At 40.8% G+C, this 13126-nt stretch overlaps 1 protein-coding gene and 1 long non-coding RNA gene across 3 annotated transcripts in view; one reads left to right on the top strand and one right to left on the bottom strand.

Moving 5' to 3' along the window:
• Nucleotides 1-13126, bottom strand: part of pard3aa (par-3 family cell polarity regulator alpha, a) — a 338263-nt gene that overhangs the window by 216569 nt on the left and 108568 nt on the right. For both annotated transcript variants that reach the window (XM_062379666.1, XM_062379667.1), the window contains exon 3: nt 10313-10484. In XM_062379666.1, the coding sequence (XP_062235650.1) occupies nt 10313-10484 (172 nt within the window). The remainder of the gene's footprint in view (nt 1-10312; nt 10485-13126) is intronic.
• LOC133932347 (uncharacterized) lies at nt 6217-7433 on the top strand. The gene is made up of 3 exons (XR_009911942.1): nt 6217-6528; nt 6762-6850; nt 7009-7433. It is a non-coding gene; the product is annotated as an uncharacterized LOC133932347 (long non-coding RNA).

The following is a 13126-nucleotide window of genomic DNA, read 5'->3' as shown; positions in this document are numbered from 1 at the left end:
GGAGGCCTTATTTGCAGCTTGAGAAGAGGATCTTTGTGATATGTTTGTGATAAAAAGTGAGAAAACGAGTGCACACCTATTCTTAGTCTCTGTCAAAACAAGACAAAACTAGTTTGAGGACTCGTCACCTATGCAATCACGTTTCCTGCTAACACATCCTGTGTCTGGAAAGTCTTATCCCCTAGCTTATCGCTCAGAGAAATGCCACTGTGGACAGGATGTCTGTAAACATGACATAAATATGTGATTGTTTACATAGTGGTTAACCTTAAGAGTCCAGTGTTGAGTCCGACGTCGACAAAGACGCCATATTCTAGACTGAACAGGCAGGCACATAATTCTGTTTAATGTCTTTCTGCCATGTGTCTGTGGAACTGAGATGACCAGAGAGTCAGTGCAAACAAACTTTGGCTTCCTCCCATGCTCCCTGTCATGGGGTTATAGAAAGTCATCATTTGAGTCTGTGTCTTCATGTCAGAGAGTGTAAACGACTTTATTTCTCAATCAGGACCTTGGTGCTCCTGTGTTGCTTTAAGTGTGACACAAGTGACCCACAAAACTGATCTCAGTCCATATCAGGAAGTAATAAAGCAGTCAACACACACGCACAAACACACACGCACGCACGCATACACGCACACACACACACACACACACAAACAAACACACACACACACTCCACATGATACAGCTGTCAAGCTCCGGCTTTATTGGGATACTGGCAGATGTAATAATAGGAAAAGTACTGGTAGCACACTCCCAGTGGTGCTGAGTGGAGACTTTGACCACTCCAAGCACTTCACACCTCATTACCAAAACACTGTCTTCACCATTTAACAGTGCTGGCGGTTGTAACAATTAGCCATAATAATTAGCCATAATAAGCCAGTATGATATTACAACAGTATGAGTGTTTTTATGACTAATATTCCCAGTGACTGCAAAATGAACGCCCACTCCTCAGCAATTTAAAGACCCACCCTGGGCACCCCTGCCTCCCTCCCCCTCTACAAGCAGGAGTATGATTAAAAGTTGACATAACTAATAGCCTCTACACTAAGTCAGGTAGAGGAAGGCAGTTCACACTCTCATGGGGGACCTGTGGGGATTATAAGTGCTTTCAGCTTGCTAATGATGAGCTTGCTATCTCAACATTCTCATTTCCGAGTGTGTACTCAACTCCGTAGCTACTTTGAGAGGTGTTATGCACGGTTGGAGTGGCTGTGGTTTGTTGATGAATAAGGGTTGAGTATATGAATGGAGATCCACTATGATGTAGCCACACAGAGTATGTTAGCTGTGTAATTCTTGATCGGTAATTCACTATACAAGTCTTTCATTCAATCTCATCCTCTATATTTGTATTAGTAATAATCAGGATCCCTCCCTTATAATATATTTAATTCATATTTACAGGTCAATAAGAACACAGGGCATTGCTTACATAGGCCCTTTTAACTCTAATGAATGAATTACTGGAGAAGATATAATACATAACTGTGAACTAAAAATCAAAGCTAAATAATTGTTCCAGTCTTGCTCAGTGTTAGCTGAGGAGATAAACCTGTCATGACAAGTGTTCAATGACGCTGGATAGTGTTGTGGCAATGCAGAAGCAGAGCCCTAAAGAAAAGACTATTTCCTCACCAGTGCACATAGCCAAAACTAAACAAGAGAAAGAAAAATAAACAAAAAGAAAACCTAAGAACACCAGCTGACAAATGTCTTAGTTATCCTAATGTCTGTTCTGATAAAACTCAGCAAGAAATGGAGGATGATCTGTTCATTATTTTTCTCCTCTACAGTTTTGTCGTTGTAGAAACCAGCTTTACAGAGGCAGGTGAGGGGGCAAATACCTCACTGCTAGTTTTGTTGTTTTGTTTTGAAGTCCCTGAGGGAATCAAAAGGTTCAGAGTATCATTACATTTCTGTGACCCTTTCAAAGTTAATTCATAGAAATCATCATACCATAGATTTTCAAGAACAAAGCGAGGGGCCATTTGCAGAAATTTGAGTGCTATTCCTGCATGGGAGTATTGTTTAATATCTCTGTATTTGGGCAAATGATAATTAACAGTCAATTGTGTGCTTGACTAAATCTAGATGGCTTGAGGATACCTTGGGTGATCTCATCAGAAGTGGAAAGCCTGAAAAATTGATTTCAATGCACCCAAGATTCATTGAGATCGTATCATTTCGTTCACGTTAGTAGATTGTCTGGCCCACAAAGGGACATTTTCATTTAGAAGTGTGAGATGTATATTTTAATTACAGTCTTCTGAATAGGTGAAAGTATGTTCGATTTTGTACAAATTTTGAAAAGCCCAATGAGATTTATTACAACTGTGTCAAACATCGTTGGTTTACCTAGAACACGCAATAGACCCAGGCTGCTTAGTTTTGATTTCTTTCGATATTCCATTAGACAAAACACAGGAAAGCACCGTTGCCTCCTGCTGGTTATAATAAACTACACCTTCTTCCATGAAATGAATTGGCATATGTTCTTATTTGTATATAGAGCAGGGAATTGATTGATCTAATCCAAATCAATCTAGATTTAGAGCTGTCCAGTTGAGATCAAGTCATCTAAGTTAAAATTAATATTAGATAAAAACAGGGCTATAGACTCAACAAAGTTAAATGCTGATACATCAGTCATAATATTTACAACAATTCGTACCTGGCCTTGTCCCATGTTCAAATAATGAATCGATTAATAGATCAACAGCAAGCTTCTAAGAACTTACCTGGCTGACGGATGGGTTAACCGTCAGACAGGACCAATCAGATGTACACCCCCACCGTTATCAACTCTAAGATTCTAGCGATATCTATGCTCTTTGAAGGGACTGTGTCACCGGCTCACCACTGAAGTGAGAGATTAAAGAGGTAGTTTTGGACCAGACAGTTAGACAGAGAGAGGGCAGATGAGACAGATAAGTAGCAGTGCCTGATATCAGATATATAGCTGCTTGTGGTTCCAAACCTCAACATGGCATTTTATCTATAATGGGCAATCACAGACTTCACAGACAGAATTCAGCCAATCCCACAGAAGACCCCACAGGATCGTGCGCTGTAAATCAATCTGAGGTAGCGCTCTTAAAAAGACAAAAATGCTGAGCGACTGATTCGTACACAGCCCAAGAACAAGTCCAAATGAAAACTAATGTCTTATTTGAGCAGTTTTTGTGAAACATTGTACAATCACTCTACCTTAAATGTTGGTTACTGTGAACAATGTGCACTTATATCCTGTGTTGGCAATGTCACAGTGCATCTCGTCCGCTGTAGTGACTTTTATATGGCCTTGGCTGACTGCAGGGAACCCGCTCAGTGGCAGACCACTAAGCCAAATTGATTAGATGAAGGCCCTCCTCTTCGAAGGTGTCCACAACCCCCCCCCCCCCCCCCCAACACACACACACACAGGCAATCTCACTAATGGCCTCCCAGCAACCCTGTCACTGCAGAGCTTCAATGACCAAGGGAGCGGAGATTCAAGGACCACAGGAGCAGGTTCGTGGAAGAATCGACAATTCGTCTTCAGATTGGTTGACTTACGGGACAGAAACACTAGAAGATATGCTTTTGTTGTCTGGTGTTGAAACTTTGAAAGGTGGTCACATTGGAAAAGGCAAAATGACTAGTTATCTAAAGGTGTTTTCGTTTTGATCGGTACAGCAGCAGGGGTCAATCATAAAAACTATCACTGCAATCACTGTGATCTTCTCCTCATGTTTTGAAGCCGGTCCACATCGATGTCAGTGTAGTTTTGACCTGTCGATAGCACTTAGGCCTCTCCGATTTACAGATTGTGTTTCTTGAGCAACTGCAATTGAGCCTCTATAAAAACCCAGTGATAAAAATCCTCACAATTAAGGAACAATCACTAAGAGTAGTAATCTCTGAAGCTTGAGATGCCTGTGGCAGAGGCAAAGCCCGAAGCAGTGTTTATCATCCATTGAATACCCTATTCACACATGTAAGTGTGTGTTTGAGGTATTTCACACTGATCCTTAATCAGGTCCATGCCACATCATTGAAAGTCATATATTAACCGCATAGATATAGTCCTCTAGACAGGATCGTGCAATAGGAAGTGGACACTTAAGGCTGTGAACTCTGATCACATAATGTGACCTCAGTACTGAGTATAAGACACTGGTGAAGAGTGTTGATTTTCACATTAACACCAGAGTACCATCTACATTTCTGCCTTTCTATTTGTCCATGGGTTGGAGAGGCAGGAAAGTTAAGTGATCTCATTTATCAGATCTGCCCTCTAACATTTGATTGCATTAATCTGAGCCATAATGAGGTATTAAAAGGCCAGCCGACTTGCTGCACCTTTTCTGTCACCCAGGACCACATGTATGGACCTAAAAAACTTACTGCCAGTAATACAAAGTCAACTACTGGTTCACAAAGAAGTACCTCAGGAAAACTCTTTGAGAAACATATTACAAGCACAGTTAAGATCCAAAGTAATTTCAAGTTTCAGACATTTTCTCTTACTTCTGAAAGATACAAAATTAGTGGTGAGTAGAGACAGAGGCAGATCTGGCGTCTGCGTAATTATGGGAAAATTGCATGCATTATTATAATTTACATCTCATCTCCAAACCAAATATTAGCAGTTTGACCTACACGGCACATGTTAGCATGGAAATCTAAAATGGTTCCCAAAGCAGAGGCAAGTAAGGGATGGAGGATAGGACTGATAACGGGAAGGAGAGTTTGGGACTTTGGGACTTGTAGGAGGAGAAAAAACAATCAATATGGCTCTAAACGATGATGATTTTAAATAGCCATAATTCCCTGCCTCAGAGCACAGCTGCCAATGGCACCGCTGCTACACTTTGATGTCTGATATATAATATAGCTGCCAGTAATTTGCTCATCTGCATTTCTAGATGGACCATCCTCTCCCTGTCCATGTATATGTGATGCCAGTCAGTCTGTCCTGTCCTAATGACGGACTGTCTCTCCGTCTCCTAAAAGTTGTATTCAGTACACATATAAAACTTTGAAGTTACCTTTGGAGTTGAAATAGGGACGTGAGTGGGTAAAAGTCAATGTGCATTGTACATTATCTCCAGGTGACAAACAATGCAATCTCACATTTATCTTGTTGGAAATACTGCTCTTATGTAAACCACCACAAAACTGAAAAATCATTGTCCTTATCTGTCTGACTGCCTTAATCAGGTCCAGACCACAGCTTCTCATTCCCACCTTTCTTCGCCACTGTCACTATGCTAATTGCTAAAGATAAACCTATCACCATGGCAGTATTGTATTTCTTGAATGCAAGACGCGCAATTAAAGGAGGAGGCTTATACATGTCTTTGTGTGGATGAGTAAGACAGAGCTTTCGTATTTCAGAAACTATGTGCTAAAGTGCGTCCAATGGAATTTCCCCCGAAATAGACGTCATAGTCGAAAAATGCCTATTTAGTACATTCCCCCATAGCTCTATGCACTCCCCCACTACCACTCGACCCACCCCTAGATGGACCCTCCCACTTTATAGAAGCTCGGTCCACCGGTGTCCGCCATTTCATTCTTGCAAGCCTTGGAAACAATTGGATTAGCTAACTAGCAGCATGAATCGGTGGTCGGCTGCAAACATGTCTTCATGTGACTCCAGCTTCAGAAGACACAAGATTGAGATGGATTGAGTTCATATATGATGGCAACGTTCCTGCCACCATTTTGAATCGGACTGTTTCATCAACCTGGGCCAATATAACGCTGGATTCTCTAAAAGGTTGTTATTGAAAGAGGGGTCGGTGCCATCTTTCCATGGCAATACTGAAGACGAGGGAAATGTAAGTATTTTTTTTTTTATAATTCTGGTATTTGCTTCTTTTAGACATTTTGTGTGGAGGCTAGTGCCGTTAGCATGTTGTGCCGTATGTGTGAGGGGGTGGGGGGCTAGTATGTAGTGGTGGGGGATAGGGAGAGACTTTACAGGAGTTTTCATTAATCGAGGACGGCTGGCGAGTCCACGGTGAACGGTGATCACATGGCAGGTTTGTGAGTGCTCTCCACGCCCCCCCCCCCCCCTCCGCTCGAGGGGCCGTAGCACCTACTACGAACCCTGGTAGTAGCTGCTACGAGCTCTGGTTGTAGCTGCTGGAGCTTGAAGTTAGCTACGGATGTTTGTAGTAGCTGCTACGAGCTCCGGTTGTAGCTGCTGTAGTTTGAAGTTAGCTACGGATGTTTGTAGTAGCTGCTACGAGCTCCGGTTGTAGCTGCTGGAGCTTGAAGTTAGCTACGGATGTTTGTAGCAGCTGCTAAGAGCTCCGGTTGTAGCTGCTGGAGCTTGAAGTTAGCTACGGAAGTTTGTAGTCGGCCGTAGCGAACTTCCAGCCCAGTGCTGCCGTGGGAAAAAAATCAGCGGCACAGTACTAACGGGAGGACACGCGAGCGGGGGGAGAAGAGCGTGGAGAGAACAACACTCTCAAACCTAACTTCCAGCTGCAGCTGCTGCTATGGCCGCTCGTTCAAGATACCGGAGTATGTTGTTGTCATAATGTGCGGGAATAGAACGATTATTCATTACCAGCCCTAGTTGGGGAAATGTGCCCTTGTATCCTTGTATCCATGACAGTAGACAAACATAAATAACATTGCTGCTTTTGGTTTACCCTCAGTTACTTCGTCATGTCATTGATTGTGTCTCTGTGTTAAAGTTGTAACAGCATCTCATTTGTTGTGACTCCATGGATATTGTGTCTGTTTTATCATAGGCACACAGAAACTGTGCTGCACTGATGTCGGTGTTGGGACCTCAGCTGTAAGAGACCTTGCTTGGAGGAGGGAGAGGACAAGATGTGACGTGAGTGACTCAATATTTAATCTAAACATTTCAATAATCGCAGATTACCATCAAAAAACTTTTTCTTCACGATAAATAGAATAATATAATTATCAAAAGAAAATAATAAATTCAAAAAAGTGCAAAATGTCCAACTTTTTCCACAATTTGTATTACAGATTACATGGATAACCTGTTGGACCTCATCTTTCACGAGGTTTTTCAGGACCTGGCCCCATATGTGAATGAGGTGCTGAAGATCTCAAAACCTGAGGATCTCTCTGCCTAGTATGAGAAACCTGACAAGCAGGAAGTTATAGCCAGCTATGTGTCGAGTTTCAATCAAGGGCAGGTCTGAACCCTGTATAACTTCCCTGAGCATCAGGGAACACTCCGCATATCTGGAGCACCGAGCAGGAGGGCAGGACCACCCTGATTCTCCGGCCCAGAGGGCCTCAACACCAGCTCACAAAGCTTCTGTACGCCAAATACCTGTAACGGCTGAGCAAAGTTCACATTGTCTTTAGAGAATAAAAGGTGACACACAAATATAAAGTGTTCCTTTGTTTACAGTATAGCTACTGATGGCACAAATTGTATTTTTGTAATGAATGTATTTATTATATTTGGTATTTTTTGTATTTATTACCTCTGTCCCAGCCAGTACATTTAATAACTATGATTAAAAAGCTCTGCAGCAATCTTTCTAGCAATCTTTCTGACAATAAAAGTTTATAGAAACAGTTGTGTGCTTTTAAAAGTTTGATATGTAACATGTCAACAATTGACACGTGTGAGATGAGCAGTTAGCAAAGTAATACAGAGGGAAGAGTAGTTTATGTATTTTATTCCTCAGTCATAATTTTATTGCAGAAATGACTGATATCTCATGCATTAAAAAAAAAAAAAACTTACTGCTCTATTCCTTTTAGACATAAAGGCCCATAATCTGCCCTATAGATGTTGAATGCATTCTGTGGTGAGAACACATTCAAACAGGCTAATTAATGGAGGTAAAAACGTTATGTCCTACACCTCCATGACAAGGGGTAGGGATGAGAGGGGTGAAAGGGGGTGGGGTAAGAGGGGGGCGGGGCCCTCAAAACGGGTCGATCTGAGGAGGGCTGTTTTAGACAGAGTAAAAAGGTGCTGTTTTAAATTATCCTTGTGGTATTTTTACCAAAAAATGTTACAGACATTTCATTAAGACCCCAAGGAACCATATCAACTGTGGTGAAATGGGCATAATATGTCCCCTTTAATAAAACAAATAATTAAACAGTAAATTGCACAGTTTTTGGAACATCCTTTGATTCAGCCCAACCAAAGACTGACCCATCATGCCTTGGCTATTAATCCACTCAGAGCCACTCCATGATGAAATATATGTATCCTGCATGCACACATATTCAAAAAATGTCTGAATAACTTTGCTTCAGGCTTGGTTATTCAGCCACTAGTATGACGCTAGAACTGCTTATACAAATTTGAAAATCAACTCATCATTCTCCATTGGTGGCATTTATCTCAGTACCATTGGTTATTAGTGTTATTCAGGTATTGTTGAGTCAGAAGATACGTTGCATGAAATCAATAAAAACTAAAAAAAAATTGAGAAGATGTAGGTTAAAATCATTTGCTTTTGAAGTTATGAATATTAAGAGGTACCAAAACAACCTGGGTATAAAATAAGCAAAGGTGTAGGGCCATTTTATTCATCCAAGCTGTTTGCGTTTTGTTGCAGTTGTTAGAATTTAACGAGGTTAGCTGTTGCAAAAAAGCAGGATTATTTTTTTCTGAGGGAGGAGCCCCAGCCCCCATCATTAATTATGTATCCCTCAAAGTTTGCTCCCCAAAAACCAAGCAGCCATGGGTTTCAGGGTATATGCTGAATTGGGATGGAAACAGGAATATTGCCTTGTTCAGGGACCTTTAAAAACTCTTCCCACACAACCTTAAATACAGTTGTTTTTCAATGGAAGGATGTTTAATTGAAATCAATACACTACATATGAACAGCCTTAGAAGCTATATATCATCTGGATAAGCTTGGTTGGAGTGGGGGATAAAAATATGCCAACTTGTTGTATCTCCTTCAGAAAACAGGTCCATGTTTTAACTGTAAAGCAGGTCGGATTGTTTCTAACAAACCTGCGTTCTTGAAACATCGAACATATCTAGGTTGACAGGAGAGTTAAACCAGGAGAGTGAACTCAACTCTGCAATCATGTGCATGTGGGTGAGTCCATGCTCATCTGTAAGTCCTTGCTTTAAATGTCTTGGATGTCTGTTACAGTTAAAGACGGCTCTGCGTCAGATCACTGGTTCCCCTTCATGGGACGTTAATATGCCGACATGAGCAACATCTGAGTCACCAACTTGTGTGTGCCATGTGTGACTGTCCAACTTGCTCTGGCATGTGTGCTCTTCTTCATGCATGACTGGGTATCCAACTGTGCCTCAATTGCTTCCATTGTCTCAGTTTCTACCTGTCTGTCTAAGTCAGTATGCTGCCATCCCCTGGACACACTGCACAGCCTTGACAGACACTCGACTCAAGCACAATATTACTGAAGCATGTCAACTGAAACCAATGCTGGCCAATAAGTTGTCAAGTAGGAAAAGTTTGTTGATATTGTTTCAGTCACACCGTCCAGTTTCACACAAACCAAAGCACATAAAAAATGTCCCATGACTCATGTACATAAATTAAGGAGACATGTTTTGATAACCTCTAATCCCTTAGTCTTCAATCCAACATTGTGACTGCCTGGGAGATTCAAAACAATAATTCAACTTTACTGAGGCTTGGGCAAATATTTTGCAGCACCTCTTATCTTTTAATATTTATTTTGCTCAATAAGAGTCAGTTAAGCTTGACTTTCCTAGAAAAGGTTAGCTTTTAAATGTCTTTCATATCTCACACTATTCAATCTTTTTGTTGCGATTTCCAGGTAATTGAATTGATTTTTTTTTTTAAAGCACAGTGCAGTGTGATTTTAATGATTCTTTTCCAACAGTTAATTTAGTTTATCAACTCTACTATGACCTCAAACAGCTCAATAAGTGAGTTGTTAGTTATAATATTTAATAATACAACAATGATGATAGTAGGAAGGGAGATGTCCATTTGTGTTATGTGTATAAAGCAGATCTAGGTGATATATAAATATTGTGAAAGTATCAAATCACATAATCCACAGAAAAAAGCTTCACTCGAACCAAATCCAGCAAGAAAATTTTAGTCTGAATTTGATCGGCAGTTTGGCCGAATTCACCACTGACTGTCCATATGCATTTACTGGTGAGTTTACCGAGCTACAGTAATAGCTTTCCATCCATTTCCTATAGTTAGCCTAGGCTAGATAAATATCTGTTTTCGCACAAATAGATGTAACCTCAAATACGCGGTCAGAAAGTCTTGAATTATGGAACATTCACTTGTTAGCCAACAATTGGCTTTGACATAATTACTAGACTTACTGGATCGCAGGGCAGACTGAGTGACCTCGATCTCACTGTTGGTCTGGTAGGGTTGGAAGGCAGATACCGAACTGATGTCACTGTAGGGCTCTGGACTCTGTGTTCCTGTAGAGCTGGCGCTGGTACCGTCACCTCCATTATGAGGATCCTGTTCTTCATACACAGCAACGAGCTGGAGAGAGAAGAAATAACAAGCGTTATAGGGGGATTAAGACAGAATGAAATAGGACATATTTAGCTTTCTAATTTTAGGATTGTGTATGCACATACAGTACATGAATGGGTGTTCATTCTGTATATACTGTATTTTCACATTAAGGGAATGTTGCACACATTATATCGGCCAAGTCCCTCAATCATGATTTAAGCCTGCAGTGATGTAGTGTGGGACGTTCTGGGTTGCCAGGTTTGGCTCCCACAGCGCGTACGCGGCTTCATTTCCACAAAGGTGATACGTTGCCATGTTTCTAAGGCAAGATAGGGAGAACTCCCTTAAGAAATCCCATAATTATCAGTCTTACAAACACATTGCTCATCACTACAGCCAACTCACCCCCTTCATGTGAGGGAGAGGGAGAGAGACAGCAGTCTGGATAATGGTGTATTAGAAACACTACACTGCGTTTCCTCTTTCACCAGGGTAGAGTAAATTAGATCAGCCAATCCTGATTTACTACATACGAGTCAAGGCTTTTTCTTAGGCTCCTGGACTGAGACACAAACACATACACACGCACACACAGTTTTCATTGGCAACACAATCTGTTACTAAACCCCTCACAAGACGATTAACCTCTTATTCCTTCCAAACAGAGCTATCATACAGAAGCAGCCTGATCATCACCATGCTATACAGAACAATAGTATGTATATTACTGACTTGAGATGAGTGCCTTTTTAGGTCTTTGTGCTACCTGCAAATCTATTTAATGGAAGGCCATGGATTTGGAGTGAGCAACTAACAAAGAAAGCATTAGTTGCCAATGGGAGCAAACAGCTTTTTGTATCCGGCATTGTATTTGTCTGATGGTAAAAATAGCACAAGTGCTTTTCCATGTATTTTCTATTTTTCATCACCCCATCACAGGGAAATCTGCATATAAACAAGTTTAGAAGCCCCTCTTCTCCTTTTTGATTTAATTCATGTGCAAGGAATAACGCCTATGTGTGTATGTGTCTGTATATCTGTATCTGAATTCATGCCTTTTTTGAGAGTCCCTATGTTGTTTACTGTTGCCATAATTTACTGGGACATCTCTCTCGCCAGCCTTGCACAATTAAAACAGACATTTATTTTCCTAATATCTTTGCTCACATCCAAATGCCATCGCTGAGATGCACCCATATCACTGAGTGCTTCACCCATTTCGCTCTAATCATGTTCATTTCCGATCTTAATTATGTTCCTCAGGTTGTAGGGGTTTATCAAAAAAATGTTCAGTGTAGCTGAAAAGCAATCAGAAAGAAGAGATAACTGGTTCTCTTTGATATAAAGATCAGGCAAGTTGTTTTTAATGCTATATCTGTGCTATGAACACATACGAGAGAGAACGGTAGAACCCAGAGAAATTTAACCTGCCTAAGTGTGAGTGCGAGCCAATGAATCATTGTGACAAAGTAATCAAGCCTCTCATTCAAATATATTGGTGGGAGTATTAGAAACCTGACAATCCCTCTGCCTGCCAAGCTGCCCATTTAGAGAAGTGGTGAATACCGTTGTTGATGTCGCGGTGAAGTGTGATTCATTTTCAAATACGTTCCAAATTCCTCTAATTAGGTCCACTTTGCAATGCAATGCACCCTTTCACCAGACTCCAGAGCACTCAGTGGGTATCTAACGTTTACAGCTAAACTCATCCACACACCCATTTCATAATCAAATGGGCCTCCATTTACCCTGCATTCAATATTTATGGGATCCTCAAAGTGCTTGTTCATCCCCTAAACCAAAAGAGCCATAGAAAGTTCCCACTGTTCATAAAACCTTTTTGTAAGGTGAAGAGCTGAGACATCAAACTACCCATTAGTCATCTAACTTGTAAAATCAAACACAAATGAGGATGATCATAAGGTTTACATGACATGCAAGTTCAATTAATCCACAATCAAAGTTTTCAATAAAATATTAATGTGCAGTTGAACTTAAAATAGATATGAAAATGTTTTTTTTACAGCTATTGATGTTGCTGTATTTCATCATTTTACATAAAATATTTAGGACTGATGCAAATTATATTTACATTTCACTGAAGTGAATATTTCCACCAACCAAAACTTAAAAGTTTCTTAGTTTCTGGAATCTAAACAAGTGTGTTTATTTACTAGATCTAGTTATTATGCTGACTGAATTACTATCTTCAAAAAGTGTCAGAATAGCTTGAAAACAATTGTTTGGACTATGACATGAATAAACAAACAAAGATGGAAGAATTCATTGAAATGACAAACATTCTGGTTTGATTCACGCACTTATGCATCTATTTCGATTCTGAGAAGCACTCCATGTAGACTCTTCAATTTGTTTTCCCTCTCTGAGTTCTTTGCTTCGCCATCCTGTCCTCTGACTGAGCGATTGAGAAGTGGGCAAACTTGGCTGGAGGGAAAACTGACGCAACTCTTGCTGTTGACGGGACAGAGCTCAAGAGGCAACACAGCGAAACCCATCATAAAAACGCTTCCCCTCCATCTGGGAATTGGTCACAGCCACTTAGAACTGAGACGATTTCACGTTTCCATTTTTTTATACACACATTCCCCCTGTGGCTGCTGTACAGCGGGCGACTAGTTGGATTCAGAAGTTTTTCAAAGGGAAGA

This window comes from Platichthys flesus, chromosome 21, assembly GCF_949316205.1.
Source record: "Platichthys flesus chromosome 21, fPlaFle2.1, whole genome shotgun sequence".
Taxonomy (NCBI): Eukaryota; Metazoa; Chordata; class Actinopteri; order Pleuronectiformes; family Pleuronectidae; genus Platichthys; species Platichthys flesus.
This window is presented reverse-complemented; position numbering and strand designations above follow the sequence as displayed.